Below are 17,900 nucleotides of genomic sequence, written 5' to 3'. Positions count from 1 at the left end.
CTGTGAAACTGAGAGAACCAGTTATGCTGTTGAATCCTCACCTGTCTTCTGTCGGCCTGGGTCCTGAGAAGAGGGCCAGCTTGGCTGTGGATTCCGTACTCTTCTCCGTCCATCCGAATCCTGTGAAAAGAGAAACTGTTCTGCTGTGAATTCGAGAGAACCAGTCCAGCTGTGAACCCTCACCTGCTCTGCCTACCTGAGTTTTGAGAAGAGCCAGCTATACGGCTGAAACTTCACCTTCCTTCAGCTGGCTGGAGGCCGTTTTAACTTAATTTATTCAATAAAGACTGTGATTTTCTCTAACTGACTTGGCCTCTGTGTCCTCTGTGGTGTTGGCTCCTCGCGGTGGCACGTGTGTCGGAGGGGGTTGGGACGGCCGGTCATCCGGCGTCCGGCCTCCCCGGTGACAAAAGTGGCGTAGTCGGCAGGGTTTGCCACCGCGAGTTGAAGCAGCCACAGGTTCACGGGGGCCGATGAAGAGGGGAGACCACCCCAGCGATACGGCGAGTGGGCTGAAGTTCCCGGTCCTAGGGACTAGTCCCGAATGGCAGGGGGGGATGTCACCGGGGTGACAAAAAAAAAAAAAAAAAAAGGCAGGCGGAACCTTTTATCATGGCCGAGTTTCTGAGGGGAGGGATTTCCGGTGTGGGACCCGGAAGACTCTAGTTCCGGAAAACTCAGAGCGGAGACGGAGAATTATTAGTTAATTCAAAACAGGTGCGGGACAAGACTATCGCGATCGCGATTGGGACACGTTGTCAGTTGGGAAGGATAAAAGGATATCTCATCTTCAACACAGGAGAGGGGAGAGCAGAGGAGGACTGACAGCAGGAAGAGGAGGAAAGGATGGACAACACAGGATGAAAGGAGGAAAGGAGGAGGGAGAGGAAGGAGAGGGAGGAGAGGAAGGAGAAGGAGAAGGAGAAGAGGAGAACCGTGGTGGATAAGAGATAAGTGCTGTTGATGTTTGGACTGTGATATGAGAAATCTGTTTGGAGGATGTGATGAGACTTCATGAGGTGTAAATCTGTCTTTTTGGAGGAAGTTTGAATTTCCCACGCTTTATTGGAAGAAGTCCAAGAGATTGTAGTGCTGTGCAGTGGACCAGATCCCCTGTCTACGCCCTAGTTTGTGAGTGACAAGACTTTGCAGTGTTGTTCGTTAAATCACGTGTGCCGATTTGTGTGAATTACAGTTAAACACGAGTGGAAGTGTAATGCAGTGACATCGGGGAAACGGTTCTGGCTGTGGATATATCGCCCGCATCTCATTGGATGGAGGAAGTCATCTAGTGGTGAAATTCTTCTTTTCTCCTCTTTAATCTCTACGTAGGATTGTGAAGTTCAGTTTGCTGTTGAATTGCCAGCTTGACACTCTGCCTGCATGAGTCAGCTTTGCTGTTGAATCCTTACCCCTCCATGTTCTGCTGGATCCTGTAAGTAGAACCAGTTACACTGTTGAAATCTCACATGTACTCTCTGTCTGCCTGAGCCCTGTGAAGAGAGCCAGCTTTGCTGTTGAATCCTTACTCCTCCATGTGCTGCTTGATCCTATGAGTAGAACCAGCTACACTGTTGAACCCGCACCGTCAATCTCTGTCTGCCTGAGCCCTGTGAAGAGGGCCAGCTTTGCTGTTGAACCCTTACTCCTCCCTGTTCATCTGGATCCTGTGAGTAGAACCAGTTACACTGTTGAATTCTCACATGTACTCTCTGTCTGCCTGAGCCCCGTGAAGAGAGCCAGCTTTGCTGGTGAATCCTTATTCCTCCATGTTCTGCTGGATCCTGTGAGTAGAACCAGTGACACTGTTGAATTCTCACCTGTATTCTCTGTCTGCCTGAGCCCCGTGAAGAGAGCCAGCTTCGCTGTTGAATCCTTACTCCTCCCTGTTCAGCTAGATCCTGAGACTAGAACCAGTTATGCTGTTGAATCCTCACCTGTCTTCTGTCGGCCTGGGTCCTGAGAAGAGGGCCAGCTTTGCTGTGGAACTTGAGAGAACCAGTTATGCTGTTGAATCCTCACCTGTCTTCTGTCGGCCTGGGTCCTGAGAAGAGGGCCAGCTTTGCTGTGGAACCTGAGAGAACCAGTTATGCTGTTGAATCCTCACCTGTCTTCTGTCGGCCTGGGTCCTGAGAAGAGGGCCAGCTTTGCTGTGGAACTTGAGAGAACCAGTTATGCTGTTGAATCCTCACCTGTCTTCTGTCGGCCTGGGTCCTGAGAGGAGGGCCAGCTTTGCTGTGAAACTGAGAGAACCAGTTATGCTGTTGAATCCTCACCTGTCTTCTGTCGGCCTGGGTCCTGAGAAGAGGGCCAGCTTGGCTGTGGATTCCGTACTCTCCTCCGTCCATCCGAATCCTGTGAAAAGAGAAACTGTTCTGCTGTGAATTCGAGAGAACCAGTCCAGCTGTGAACCCTCACCTGCTCTGCCTACCTGAGTTTTGAGAAGAGCCAGCTATACGGCTGAAACTTCACCTTCCTTCAGCTGGCCGGAGGCCGTTTTAACTTAATTTATTCAATAAAGACTGTGATTTTCTCTAACTGACTTGGCCTCTGTGTCCTCTGTGGTGTTGGCTCCTCGCGGTGGCACGTGTGTCGGAGGGGGTTGGGACGGCCGGTCATCCGGCGTCCGGCCTCCCCGGTGACATAAAGAAGGAGTCTTGGCTAGGCTATATTGATCCCGAATGACAGTATCCACACTGGTGCGGAGACTGACAGCTGAACATTCTCCTCAAAACATTGGATTCATCCACGCTGTGTCATGTCGAGACACAGCCCATTCTCACCCCCAAGGCTTAAACTGGAAAATAAGTATTTTATGTAGTTTTACGTCACGTGAGTACAGCTGAAACTCAAGCGGCATCGAATACAGAAAACCCTTCAAGGCTCTCTCACCATTTCTTGCTCCTTAACTTTCTCATCTCTCTTATATATTCATATTCTCCTCTATTCACACTAATGCCTCTGTCATTATCTCTGTTCATTATGCCCACACTTCTGTATCCCCGTGAAAAGGGAGAGGTCAGTAACATATAGATGGGAAAAAGAGAACGCAATGCAGACAGAATGGCGAATCAAATGAATTTCTGTAAATGGATTTTAAGATATTCCTAAGTCAGAAAATAGATTATTATTATTATTATCTTATTTCAGGAGAGTTGGAGTAGGATAAATTGCCTAGCCTTGTCATCGTTTTCTTTGTGAGCTGAAATTTAAATATATAATCACCGGTGATGGACATTTGTGATTTGCTTGCAATGAATGGAGGGTAAAATCAAAACTGGACGGTCAGCTCCGCACAGTAGGCCATGATTTCCAATGAATAAGAACGAGTTGATGTAAATGAATTCACACTGCCCAGAGGAACACTCTGTGTCCTGGTTTGATCATCTGTAATGGAACGGATGAAAGTTTGGTCTGTGCAATTAGAGAGTAACACAGTAGGAAGAGACATGAATGAAGACAGCTGGCAAGATCCAATAAAGGGATGAAAATAGTTTTGATCATAATACCAGACTGCATATGACGTGATCTGGATACATCAGGCATTTTATTTGAAAACAAATATGAAACTGGCCATTGTTAATGTATAAAATAAACTTTAGTAACAATGCACCTGCGCTGACATTTTTAATTATTTGTGAAATGTTTTATATTCACAATATGTCTGATTCAATAGAATAGAATGAATAGAATAGAATAGAATAGAATAGAATAGAATAGAATAGAATAGAATAGAATAGAATAGAATAGAATAGAAACCATGAATGTGGCTTGCTGGAGAATCTTTTTTAGTCCATATTAGACAACACCAAGCGCTAAGAGTGAGAGGACAGAAGAGAGATTGGGACATAAAGAAACCCTTGGAATGTGATAAATGTTTGGTGTAGAAGTAAATCGCACTGTTGGCCAGTTTGACCAGACATTTTCCACTGTCACTAAGGTTTATGGTCTCAGCAGAGCAAAGCACTCTGATGCTAAAAATCATTTCTTTTCTTTTTCTTTTTCTTTCTTTTTCATGCAGGTGCTATGTGACACGACTCAAAATTTACAGCACTTTTCAAATACATATGATCTTTAATAGGTATTGTTACCATGTGTATTTAGATTGTTTGTTTTTTTTTCTACTTGCTGAATTTAATATGCAAATGCATACATTTGAAAATAAACTATTTGCAATAACAATTTATTGTGGCTCTGTAAATTTACAATATTGCATTTTAACATAATATAATATTGCAAATAGTTTACAAATAGCAAACAAAAAATATGTAAAATTTAAATATCTCAAAAAAGTAATATTATATGATAATATTAATACAGATGTTATGCACTGAAATGTATAATACTGTAAAATACTAATTATAATGCAGAGGGAGGATAATGTTCTTAAGCTGCTTAACAGGACAAATAAAATATTAATGCCTGACACAAGCTGATTCCCGAATCCCGTATATGTACTATGCTTCCCTCTTGTGGCCAATCCTGATACCACCAAACCCACAATTTAACTTGTAGGCTATATAATGTGGGAACATGATAGGGGTTATGATTAATAAACCAAATACAGGACTAAAGTAATGGAATTATGGAATTAAAATTATGTCCGATTTTTGCATTGGGTTGAACAAAAGCAGTAGACAGGCTTTGACATTATGTGGTGGCGTGGTGCTGCTATTTTCCTAGTAATGTCTGTAAAAGCGGCTGCTAGAATAAACACCATAGACATACACTAGACGTCACCTTGGGGTTCTAAGCATGTGTCAAAACCGCCGCCATCTTGGACAAGGGTGTTCTCATAGGAAGTAGCTAGGTAGCGCTCTGCCTTTAATTCGTAGTAATTGATGGTGGCGAACTTTTGTGCTGTGTATGATGTTCACACATATGAAATCTGAACTGGGACGAATGTTTTTAAAACATTTTTTTTTTCTTCTGGAATCAATGGAATGAACCAAAAAAAAAAAACAAGAAAATCGCATTCATGATGATTTATGGTGATTTTATTTCCATTAGACCTTTGTCTATTGACGCTGATGCATTAAAGTGGAGGGGCTCCCCTTTTCCAAGATGGCTGCTCTATTGCTGCATTCATTCTAATGAACTTCCGTAGCCAAGGCGACATCTAATGTATATATCTATGAATAAACACTGGCCTACTTTATTAGGCATTGCATGGAGGGAAGATAAAAAGACCGGACTGGACCGGAACTCCTTTTGTCTGATGATAGTCAGAATGATGATAACTTTTTTGTTATGACACACAATTGTTATACAATCCATGAAGGTCCATGGATTATATTTTGTGTCCTGTTTTTGTTGATATGGATTTCTCAAAAAGACAAATGACCAAGGTCAGGATTTTCTTTAAATAATATGCTAAATTTCATATCATATATTCCCAGAACACTCAGAATACGACACATGTATAGCATGGGATCATTCTGTGGTCCATAAAAGACTGAAGGGCATAGACTACGAAATTAGTAGAACACCAGGGTGAGTCATTTATGACTAAATTTTTATTTATAGGTGAGAACAACAATTTAATGCAGGATCAGTAATCAAATAATGTTTTAATGATAATTAAAAATCAGCAGTTACACAGTTCTCTCATTGAAAATCTCCCTCGAAAGGGAACAACATTTTAAAAAAAGCAGGTCTGCTCAAACTAAACATGAACATTTATTAGAGCACACGCAGCCGAGATGTGCATGTCGTTTGTTTGTTTTTACTTTACTTACTAATTATCAGTGTCTATAACTTCAGTGCAATAGCAGAAAATGTTTTGTATGTCTTTGTAAAGTCATAAAAGGAGGATTTATATGCTCTTGATGATTTATATTTTGTGATTTATACTTTGATGGCACTATTTAAGACATGTAACACTGAGAAGATAATAGTCTTAAAATCTTTATTGTTGCCTCGCAAAGCATTAAGAAATAAAGCTGATATATACACACACATAAAAAAAGTTTTGGCTCAACAACAACAACAAAAAACTAACAGTCAATCAATTAACGCATAAATTTGAGTTTAAAGTACACACAATTTTAAGGCATAGATCAACATTATTATGTCCAACAGAACTCAAAAAAGCTGATATACTAACACAGTCTCATCCCAAGAAGTCGGATATACACACATACACAATAAAAGTGTTGGCTCAACAACAACAACAACAACAACAAAAATAACAGTCAATCAATTCACGCATAAATTTGAGTTTAAAGTACACACAATTTTAAGCCATAGATCAACATTATTATGTCCAACAGACCTCAAAAAATGATTTTGATTCAATCAATAAATTATAATTTTAACTTGGAGCTTTTTTAACAGGTGAAGAGGTTTGATGATGGTTATCAACTCCATCGGCATCAGAAGTACTTGGTGGGATCTGATCTGTCACACATTTGAATGTGAACATGGGAAGGGATGCCAGGATAAACGCTCTGCATTCGGAGCATACGTCCGATCCTCTGCCCTTTCTTCAGGGTCCCGGTGTAACGGTCCGGCTTAACGTAGAACATCTTGAAGCAGAGACCTGTCAAACAGATTATGTGGGAGATATAAGATTATGCTTTTGATGTACAAAATCTTATTCAAAGTAGTGGTATTTTACCAAGCAAGCACTTTTTTTTTTTCCATAGACATGTCTATAAAGTAAAATTTCGCTAATTCATGCTTTAGGATATTTAACATACATACCTTTCCCGCTCAAGTTAATGCCATCATTGATAGCATTGTTCTTTGAGTATGGCCTAGATATGCCATTCAGCTTCACATCAAATGGAGCATAAACTGTGTCTCCATCAGCACACAAAATGTCAAGACCCAAATGTTTCCGACTCCCACTGCAGCACAAACACACATAATGTGACCAAAATTAAGTAGAAAGTTATTTTTTTTTTCTTTCCCTATAGCTCTCAAATCTTAATATTTAAACATGATGCAATAAATCAAGATCTGACATCAGTTACATCAAACTTTTTGTTGTTTGTTTTTCTTGTGACAGTGATAATATTAGTACACATTCATTTTAAAATTTTCCATTGAATGGAAAAAAGTGTGGTTAGTATCCAAAATAGAAAGAAGTTCATACGTTAACAACACGAGGGTGTGTAAATGGTGATGAATTGTATTTGTTTTATTGTATGAGCAGGGTGTCTAATTTATAGAACCCATTTACAATAAAAGATTTATTAAAATTGAATAAAGAACATTTCTATATAGTACTATGTGATGCAGAATAAAGATATTTTGTAATGTTGGGTTGTTTCAAATTTGTGTGGTAACACAGTCAAATCAAAAGAATTATATAAATATTTCACAGCACACCTCTATTACAAATATGTTATTTGCTAAATGTCAAGTCAATGACTTCTGGAAAGAGCTATGAGGAGATAAAAGTTAGATAAAACTAAATTTGCTTGTGAAATAGAGATTTATATACAGACAAAAATAAACATTATCAAAAAAAAAAATTACCGTCTTGCTCCATAGTGTCCACAGCCATATCTGTTATCACATCCTCTTTTACGGTTACTTGGGTTACTACTGCAGAGGCGGCCAAATGTCCCTGTGAAATAGAAATAGACTTTTTTTACTCATCTCTGTGCTACTTGCTGTCTGTCTTCATATTTGTCTTTTTCTTCATTAACATTTCATACCTCGACTAGCGTCTACACAAGAGCTGCAAATCACTGAAAAAGAGACACACATTTGACATTGAATTTGCATAATTAGTGTATTTTGTTTTGTTTTGTTTTTTTTTTTGGGGGGGGGGGTGTTTTGCAATGTTTACTCTTTTCAGTGTATAAGTGAATTATTTGAAAATGGTAACAATCAAACTTCATCTTAATACTCATTTTCGTTTGCTGATTAATTACATTTTAAAATATAAACATTTTCAAAATGAATGTTGTTTCATTTGTTCAATAGACTTCTAACGTGTGCAATAGCTGTCTTACTCATAAGCAGCATTTAAGTTAAGTTTTAGAATAGAAATGCAGGCAGTGATGCAATAAGTTAAATTGTAATTTCTCACCTGCCAAAAGCAGAAAACTGAAAAGGATGTAAAGTCTCATGATCCTATAGGCGTCTGTTTTCAGATGCTTTCTTCTCTGCTTTTGTCCTCAGTCTGTTTGTGTCAGGTTTGTGGGTAAGGATGTAGAGAGGACTCAAATGTAAAGTATTATTTGCTTTAGTAATTTATAAAACAAGACAAAAAACAAACAAAAACTATACCCAACGAGAAAATGCAGGATTCACCGGCACAGCTGGCGAGGAAGAGCGGTCTGGACACGGCAGGACAGGACTTGAAATTATGGAATGACCTAAAGAGGGTCACACAGGACGAGTAACAACGACGAACTGGCACCGGACTGAGAACATGGAGAATAAATAGGGAATGAAAGGGTATAAAGTAAGAGAAAGTAGGGCAAATTAAACCAATAATCAGATAACAATCAGACAATAAGAATGAATGATAATCAGATAAGAAGGGCAGGGTTGAGACAATGAATGACGGGAGAACGTCATAACAGCCAGAGCTCTCATAGACTGCAAAAAACATGACAATAAGGAAGCACAAGGCCGATGATAAACACGTGTCACATGCTCCACAAAAGCACACTGCCAATGATAAACACAAGCATCCAACGACAAGAACATTTGGCCAATGAAACTCGGGGTCTGATCAAATAAACCCACTTATACTTATTAATATAGCTGTTTCAAGATAGTTTGAAGCTGGTTCATCTTAAGTGTGGAATCTTTCAGTAAACTCTCTGTCAAGGGATTGAACTTCAACTTTGACTCCTGGGGCCTATTTCAATTAGGAGGTTCAGCCAACTGAGTTAAAACTTGAACTCTGAGTTTATTTACCTTGAGATGGGAAACTCTGAGTTTTAGGTTTCAGAACAGGGGCCTGTTTCAGAAAGGAGGTTAAGTGAAATCTCTGAGTATGTTAAACCTGAAACGAGGCAAACTCTGGGTTTTCCATTTCAGAATGGGGGGTATGTCAAACCCGAGAATGCAGATTAAGTCAAGCCCGTTTCTGAAAGAGAGGTAACTATGGTAACCAACTCTGTGAACCCAAACTGGTCGAGAGCAGCTTTTTTCTTACAGTATGTACAGTAAACCCAGAGTTTTTTCTTTTAGTTAATGCATCTTGATTAAATAATCATAAATAATTGAGATATTTTGACTTGAACAACAAAGTAAGAAGTAAGCATTATATTAGAGAGAGAGAGAGAGAGAGAGAGAGAGAGAGAGAGAGAGAGAGAGAGAGAGAGAGAGAGAGAGAGAGAGAGAGAGAGAGAGAGAGAGTTTTATATTTTGTGAAGGTCTCCTGCTAACTGGCTAACTCACTTATTACTGTCTTACTGAAATACTTCTGCTTATCAGTTGTGGGCCACTATTACTTAAAACTGTATCTACTGTATTAATGCAGATTGTATGTCGTTATTACTACTCTGAGTAAAGATAATTTAAGTGCATTTTTTCTTATTTTACAAATTATCTGGCAATTGGGTAAGAAAAAATAAGTTACCTCTCTTTGAGAAACTGGCTTGACACATGCTCTCTGGGGTTTGACATACCTCCTATTCTGAAACGTAAAACCCAGAGTTTCCCTAATTTCAGGGTTAACATACTCAAGGTTTTCACTAAACCACCTTTCTGAAACAGGCCTCTGGTCCTCTTTGTGTATATTTGACACTTCATGTCGCTTAACCGTAATTCCCCTACCTATTCCGTTTTCCCCATGCATTATCTCAGTCTATGATTTATCCCAGTGTTCTGATATGCTGCTGAATAATCTGAATACATTTCCCAATGTCCCTCATGTTCACATTATTCACATTTAAAGCTCCTTTTTAAACAATCTGTATTGTATAAATCGCTATATATAAATGTGACTTGATGCATGTGATTTGGCTTAGGAAGGGTGATCCTTCCTGTTTCCCTGAAACACTATCTTGCATAACGGACATTGCAGTTTATTGCTCTGGCCACATCTGCATAGCAATAATTGTGTATGGTTCATTGAACAAGCATGTACATTGTTAATACCCTAAAGGTCTGCAAAGCTTATTTGTATTTTATAAAATTTTGTAAAATAAGAATGCTTAAGAATAGTGTGCACACACAACTATAATGACTATAATGACCTGGTTCAAACAGGTTCAAACTAGTAGATTTTGTGAACTTCAAATAAACGTTATGGAACTGCTTCAGGCCAGATATATTATGTAGGTTAATTCATGTCAGGTGTTGGACTTTAATTCCCACTTTTCTCAGCACTCTTTATGGAACAATTCATGTGGGGCAAATAACCCACAAATCAGATAAAAGGGTTGGGCACAATAGACAGGAGAACACGTGGCACATACATACAACCATAATTAAAACACGTGTTCACACAAAACATGATGCAGAGCAGGAAACCAATAAAAGCTCTCACAGACTGCGTGTCTACACAAACCATGAAAGCATTTGGACGAACATCTCGTGCTGTACAGAGTTTAAAGAGATAGTCTGGTGTCAGTAAATGGTTATACATTAGGATGCACACCAATCAAAATCTATTTCCCCAATCTGAGTGTTAATCGATGTTTAAAGCAAATCTAAACCCTTGACATAAACCCTATGCATGCATAGTGGGAAAATTCCTGTGTAATGAGTGTATGCAAAAAGCAAATGAAGAATACCCTTGTGTTCGTCTTAATTTAATAAATTATACAATCACAACACTTTTGAATCACTGAATGTGGGAAACGCTGAACCAAAAGGACCGAATACAGTTTTATTTAGTAATGTCATAAGCTGCCGTAAAAGTTTGCAGAGAATGTCTAAAAGCTGTAAGGTACCACTAAAGAAGCTAACGGAGAAGTTGAAATGTGAGACAGTCTGATTGCAAATAAACAACAGCACAGAATCAGTTCAATAACAAGGATTTTTTTGGTATGTGGGGACAAGCAGTTGTACATGGAGTGCCCCTGGGTGCTTTATGGCATGATTAAAAATTTACACTATTCAAATATATTAATTTGTAATAGGTATTGTTACCATTTTTTTTATTGTATTTTTTTCTACTTGATTAATATAATATTTCAAATGCATGTACATTCTAAAAGAAACTATTTGCAAAAATAACAATATTTTGTAACACTTTAAATTTACAATTTTGTATTCTATGCATTTGTGAGACACCAATGTGTCCCTAAGCAAGACACTTAGTTGCTCCAGAGGTGTGTGACCCCTGACATAATATTAGTGGTGGAAAGTAACTAATTACAAACACTTTCGTTACAGTAAGTACTTGAGTAGATTTTTTCATTTTTTCTACTTTCTTGAGTATAATTAAATTGTGGTACTTTTACTCTTACTTGAGTAAAATAAAAATAAAGTATTCAACTTCTCTACATTTATATTTCATAAAAAGTACAAAGTACTTTGACAAAGGTGCTGACCTATTTTTTACAGTCTATAGTGCCTACGGAGCAACAGCGCAAGCTGACATTTGACAGACATTTCAAAACCACTGCGGTGGAGCCCTGCACTTCAGCCAATAACAGACCATATCTAAAGCGCTTCAGCCAATAACAGACAGGTCTGACTCGGGTGCAAAACCAATCAAAACCTCCAGCTCGGCTGGGGGGCGGGGCGTTCAAACTCGACATTCAATCACTGTCGGCTGGCGCTCGTGTTTGAATCAGTAGCGCTAACGTTTCAATTTTTCAGTGAATGTAAGTGAGTATTCTGCTCATATTTAATTATGGCAACTACTGAAATGGGTCACACCATTGATAATACCAGAGCACTGAGCAGTTGAAGTAAATAAAAAAGCTCCGCTCATAACATGGTTGCGGTTTGCAATGGACGGAGCAAGAATGTAAGTGTCAAAAATACATGCACACAGTTCAATTGGTAAAGCTCTCCCTGTTTAACACTGCATTTAAACTAAATATACGAAGCAAACTTTGTACAAAGCTGAAAAAACAGTGAAATAAGATTGCATGATGTATCTGTCAATCAGATGCTTGTAAAAGTGTAGTTCGTTCCTATAGCAACAGTGAGCTCCCTGCACATTTTCGGTTGGCTACAATGAAAAAAAAGATCATTTAATTTAACATGTTAATCATACCCCACTTTTTTTTTTACTGGGATTTTTTTTATTCATACTGTTTTATTGTTTTTCATACCTTTTTTCATCGGACCTCTCAATTAACCTTCAATTATGAATGATTCAAATCAAAACATTCAAATGACCTACCTACACTTACTTTTCAAAATTAGTAATAAAAAATTGCTCTTGACAACAGAGGAAGCTAGTCTAAATGTGGAGCACTTTTATCATTGATGGATCCACTTTTTTTGGGCTTCAAATTTTCTTCAGTCATTCACTGCAATTATAAAGTTTGGAAGAGCCAGGCCATTTTTTAATATAACTATGATTGTATTCGACTAAAAGTAGAAAATCATATCTTCTAAGATGACTTGAGGGAGAATAAGTCGTGGGCTAATTTTAATTTTCGGGTGAACTATCCCTTTAAAGTCATACATCATTCGTTTGAAAATACCTGACAGTTTGATTAACTCAGATATATAGCTATTATGTGTTTGTCTTCATGTTTCATCATTCAAAACATCACTATTTTCAAGTTATTATATCCATATAAGGCATTTCCTGAAATGTGTAAGTTTAATGAATCAGTTCTGGGCCTTCAGTATGTATGAAACAGATGCCATGAGAGTGTTTAGCACTCCATTTCGCTATCATCTCCCCATTTTGTGTTAAAATAGAAAAATACTAAAGTACTTTGTAACGCAGTTACTTGAGTAGTTTTTAAGCAAACTACTTATTTACTCTTACTTGAGTCATATTATATTTCAGTACTTCTACTTGTACTCAAGTAAATTTTTACTTAAGTAGCAATACTTTTACTTAAGTACAATTTGTCAGTACTCTTTCCACCACTGTATAGCAGATAGATGTCACACTTAGCAACGTCATTTTGCCCACATCCTGCACTGCACTTGACTTGACACATGCTCAAATGGCAAATGCTGCGCAAGTTTTTCTGTCTCTCTGTCTGTGGTTTTCTGCAATGACATTCTGTACAAAATAGACTTCTGCTAAATAATTAAAGATTTTGTTTACCCTAAAATTCTGAAAATTAAAAAATAAAATTCTAGCATCATCACCCTAATGTACCGTTACATTCGGAACAAATGCAATGATTGGACAAACATTTTATGGTCCTAAGCCTTATGTATGCATATAAATACTTTAAGACCACTTAACTGCTTTCAGGGTGTGAAGAGACTTTTAACCAGCATAACCAAAAAAAATTTATGGAACAAATCTCCAACCATGCCTTTTAGACATGTAACACTGAGAACATAACAGTCTTCAAAACTTTATTGTTAGATTGTAAAGTGCTGAGCACCAGCATAAAGAAATAAGGTAAGAAGCTAATACCTAAATGGCATATTTTAAAGTGGTTTGATGTTTGCCGATGCATATGGTCATCAACTCCATCGGCATCAGAAGTACTTGGTGGGATCTGATTTGTCACACATTTGAACGTGAACATGGGAAGTGATGCCAGGATAAACACTCTGCATTGGGAGCAGACTTCCGATCTTCTGCCCTTTCTTCAGGGTCCCGGTGTAACGGTCCGGCTTAACGTAAAACAGCTTGAAGCAGAGACCTGTCAAACAGACAAGAGATTACTGTGAGATTTTGCTTTTGACGTACAAAACCGTACTTCACGTGTCCTATATTTACTAATATATTAATTTTCAGAATATACTGTTACCTATTCTATGAAATAAATGTGTGCTACATTGCTATTCATGCTTTAGAATATTTAACATAAGGTACACACCTTCTCCACTCAAGTTAATGCCATCATTGATAGCATTGTTCTTTATGTATGGTGCAGCTTTGCCGTTCAGCTTCACATCAAATGGAGCATAAACTGTGTCTCCATCAGCACACACAATGTCAAGACCCATATGTTTCCGATTCCCACTGCAGCACAACATACATGATAAGATTAGTCCCATCATCATTTACTCCCTGTGATCAAAATTAAGTAGAATGCTAATATATATATATATATATATATTTTTTTTTTTTAAACCTAGCTTTCAAATCCTAATGTACATTCAAACTCTATGCAATAAAATCAAGATCTGACATCAGTGACATGTACTCGTTTTACTGTACTCGTTTTACTGCGTATTGTGATAACTGATCAGTCAATAGTAATATTAGTACACTTTAATTTCCACTGCATGGATAAAAGCAGTCTGGCCAGTCTGCAAAATATAGTCTGTTTCTTTTATGATATTTCTGATATGATAGAAGGTCATATCGGTTGTAAATAACATTAAGGTGAGTAAATGATGATGGATTTTTTAAGTATGATGTCTGTGGTACAGATTTAAAATATTTTGTAAAGTTGAGTTGTTGGGTTGTGTCAAACTTGTGTGGTAAAACAAAAGAATTATCAATATATTAGCCAGTCCCTCCAGAAAAATGTGATTGTGATCGCATGATTTAGTGCATAATCAGCCAAAGTCATCATATTTATACCGGGGCCGCATTTTTTCAAATACAACGCATTTTTGCCGCATAAATTGCTACTTTCCGTGCGAAATGGGGCTTGCATGATTTCATAATCCTTGCATTTTCGATGCAAAAATGTTTGCTTCACATAAGAGCAGCCATTTCCCCCTGTTTCCATGAACATGACATAATTATACAATGTGAACATTATCGAAAAGCTGTAAAACATTAGCACACTTTATTTTTATTGTATTTCATTTAATTTTTTGTAAGTTTGATATTTTTCAAAAGATCTGAAATAAAACAAGATGAGAACTTAAATATTCCCAGCACTTTCTGTGATGCAGTATGCTTGCTTATCATAGGAAGTAATAAGAAATGAGTCTTTACATTAAGGTAATAGCCTAGTGAGAACAGGGTGTTTTGTCCTCTTTTTCATCAAACCGCAGTTTTTGCAAGTCCCCGCCATTTTTGAAAGTTCCTGCAATTTCATTGCATAAAAGTTCATAAATATCCTGCATATTCCATCGTATTTTTTAAGAAAACGGGCCACATAATCACGGATTTTTGTCCGCAACAACCCACAAAAAAAAACTTTTCTGGATGGACTGATTAGCACACCCTTCACTATAATGTGTGACCTGCTAAATGTCTCATCAATGACTTCTGGGAAGAGCCATGAGGAAATAACAGTCAGAGTCAGATAAAATTTCCTTGAGAAATAGAGCATATACAGACAATCAGAAGCAACATGTTCAAAAACAGAATTTACCGGCCGGCCCCATAGTTTCCACAGCCATACTTGTTATCACATCCTCTTTTACGGTTACTTGGGTTACCACTGCAGAGGGGGCCAAATGTCACTGTGAAATGAAAAAAAAAAAGATATTGTGTTATTTTTATGCTTCCTGGCTGTCTTTATATTTGTCTGTTGTCTTTTTCTTAATTCACATTTCATACCTTGACTAGCATCAACACGAGAGCTGCAAATCACTGAAAAACAGACACACGTTAAGACTGTAATTTGCATAATTACTGTATTTTGGTTTGTTTTGCAAGGTTTACTTTGCATGTTAATTTGCATGCTTACTCTTTTATCAGTGTTGTTTTAATGACACAACAAAACATAAGTAAACTTCAAATTTAAAAAATGTTAACAATAAAACACCGAATCTTAATAGACTACTCATTCTTGTTTGCGGGAATATGTGGAATTTGTTTTACCAATATTTAATGTTCATTTAAATGTAATTAAAATAAACATACATTTTAGAACATAAACATTGTCAAAATTAAGTATGCTTCATTTGGGCATTAGACTTGTTTTCTTATCTTACAATGATGATTCCAGTTAAATTGTAATTTCTCACCTGCCAAAAGTAGAAAACTGAAAAGGATGTAAAGTCTCATGATCCTTTAAGCTTTGCTTTTCAGATGCTTTCTTCTCTGCTGTCGTCCTCAGTCTGTTTGGCTCATTTAACTGTGAGTTTTTTTATATTTTGAATGGGGTCATGACTTATGAGGAAATTCTGTTTTCAACAAACTTGCGCAACTAAAAATGCAAGCTAAAAGTGTTGAAAGAGATGCTTTGGTTAACTCATACATTAGGATGTTCACCAGTCAGAATCTATTTAATCACCTCACCACTAACTTATAGTATTTATCAACACATTTAGTACATACTGAGACTTCAATGTTTAAAGGGGTCATGAACTGCATTTCTAAAAAATGTTAAAATTTTCTCTGAGGTTAAGGTAATTTAGAAGTACTAGAATATTTTCTATCTTGTTTTTAACCTTCTCTTTTAAATACTCGGATGGGCGTGCCACATTCAAGACTTGGAAATAAATGCCCAGTGATTGGGTACAGTTTTGCATATTAAAATAATTTTCCACATCCCCACCATTATGTGAGAAATTGTTTTGAAAACATCCAATGTTGAAAAATGGCAACCTGGGAAATTCGAGCAAGAAAGTGGCGGGTCGCACACTGAATTCAGGCTACAGACTACGAAATTCTATCAAAACCCGTCAAATTCGAGATGATCCTCACTGCAGAACACAAAATCCAGGGGGAGGAGTTGGAACCACATCCAACTCCTCTCACCTTACATATAAACCTACCCGTCTCGGCCCCCAGATCCCTAACCCCACCCCTAATCCTACCCATCTCACCCCTTAGATCTGGATCGAACTCTGCCCCCTGGATCTCGTGTACTGCAATGAGGTGCTACTGGGAAATTCCAGAGTCTACAGAGTCTGATACGGAATCAGAAGACAATACATAAGGAAAAATATGATATTTATTCCTTATGTCTTTGTAAGCTATAGGATTGGATTTTATGGCATTATTTTAATGTTGAAATGAAGACGCTATAAAATAAGAAGTTTATCTAATTACATAGTTAAAACATTGGCCAACTATGTAAGGTTACAGTTAGTTTCATTGTGTTTTAGTGTGGTTTCCCCTAACAGGTTCTCATTCATTATTTGATGTTATGGTTATTGTGGACCTGTTCCTTGTCCAGTTTATTTTCTCCTGTGTATTCAAAGCCCTCTGTTTACTTAACGTCATTATTATCTGTGCTTTGGTAAATTTGTTGCATTGGTTTTCTTCTGACTGTTATGTTGAATTGCCTCCTTGTTTTTGACAAAATGCCCATCTTTGGTCCATGCCCATGAATGTGTGAAATCAAGTGAACAAATACATTTTTATTAGGAATATCATTATACGTTGCAGTGACAACTAAGAGCTTGTGGACCATGTCTAAAGGCTGTATAGGCCTATCACTAAAGGAGGTAATGTAGAAGATGAACAATGTGTCGTTGAATTATTGCAGTCTGATTGCAAATAAACCACAGCACAGAATCAGTTCAACTGTCAGTTTTGTTAAGATATTTCATGTTTCTCCTTTTTTGTTTCTGCTGCTTTCAACGGTGACAGAACAAAGCGAGCATACATTAGAAAGACGGATCAGAATACAAAGGCATGAGGAAGAATGAAATCAATGGACACATTAACTGTGGTCTTACAAACCAGACATACATGCTCATCTGTGTGTGTTTATGAACAGTATATAATAATGTGTTGTATATGCCTATTTGCAGGTTTAGATTTAAACATCTTTCAGAGAGGTATAGACCTTTTTTTTAGAAGCATATAATGTTTCAATTCTCAATTAATTCTCAGTCATATCATTGTGTTTAAATGTCTCCACTACACAACAGTATTGTACACTAAATGGAGTGAAAATTTAAGTTCAGAAGGAGCATATTAATGAAGGTAAGCAAGACTAAATAATCATGAAATATTGGGTCATCAG

At 37.5% G+C, this 17,900-nt stretch overlaps 2 protein-coding genes across 2 annotated transcripts; both read right to left on the bottom strand.

Annotated features, from left to right (window-relative positions):
• Positions 1–5,894: 5,894 nt before the first annotated feature.
• Positions 5,895–8,483, bottom strand: LOC120474309 (leukocyte cell-derived chemotaxin-2). The gene is made up of 6 exons (XM_039664466.2): positions 8,245–8,483; positions 8,045–8,137; positions 7,668–7,700; positions 7,486–7,576; positions 6,706–6,851; positions 5,895–6,541 (listed from the first exon to the last, which is right to left on the bottom strand). Exons 2-6 carry the CDS (start codon positions 8,082–8,084, stop codon positions 6,375–6,377), a joined length of 477 nt encoding a protein of 158 aa, XP_039520400.2. The 5' UTR covers positions 8,085–8,137; positions 8,245–8,483; the 3' UTR covers positions 5,895–6,374.
• A 4,925-nt stretch (positions 8,484–13,408) lies between these two features.
• On the bottom strand, positions 13,409–16,059 carry lect2.1 (leukocyte cell derived chemotaxin 2, tandem duplicate 1). The gene is made up of 5 exons (XM_039664468.2): positions 15,949–16,059; positions 15,539–15,571; positions 15,351–15,441; positions 13,893–14,038; positions 13,409–13,715 (listed from the first exon to the last, which is right to left on the bottom strand). The coding sequence occupies exons 1-5, from the start codon at positions 15,986–15,988 to the stop codon at positions 13,549–13,551; spliced, it is 477 nt and encodes a 158-aa protein (XP_039520402.2). The 5' UTR covers positions 15,989–16,059; the 3' UTR covers positions 13,409–13,548.
• Between the last annotated feature and the right edge of the window lie 1,841 nt (positions 16,060–17,900).

The sequence above is a fragment of the Pimephales promelas genome, chromosome 9 (genome assembly GCF_988280905.1).
Source record: "Pimephales promelas chromosome 9, fPimPro1.hap1.1, whole genome shotgun sequence".
NCBI classification, from domain to species: Eukaryota; Metazoa; Chordata; class Actinopteri; order Cypriniformes; family Leuciscidae; genus Pimephales; species Pimephales promelas.
This window is presented reverse-complemented; position numbering and strand designations above follow the sequence as displayed.

Bases quoted from the DNA above. Each gene is read 5' to 3' on its own strand.
- LOC120474309 (XM_039664466.2), bottom strand. From the start codon at position 8,084: ATGAGACTTTACATCCTTTTCAGTTTTCTGCTTTTGGCAG. The intron at 6,852-7,485 runs GTAATTTTTTTT...TTTGTGCTGCAG, and splicing joins GGACACTATGGAGCAAGACG to TGGGAGTCGGAAACATTTGG. The intron at 6,542-6,705 runs GTATGTATGTTA...TCTGTTTGACAG, and splicing joins CATTAACTTGAGCGGGAAAG to GTCTCTGCTTCAAGATGTTC.
- lect2.1 (XM_039664468.2), bottom strand. From the start codon at position 15,988: ATGAGACTTTACATCCTTTTCAGTTTTCTACTTTTGGCAG. The intron at 15,572-15,948 runs GTGAGAAATTAC...TCTGTTTTTCAG, and splicing joins CAGTTTTCTACTTTTGGCAG to TGATTTGCAGCTCTCGTGTT. The intron at 13,716-13,892 runs GTGTGTACCTTA...TCTGTTTGACAG, and splicing joins CATTAACTTGAGTGGAGAAG to GTCTCTGCTTCAAGCTGTTT.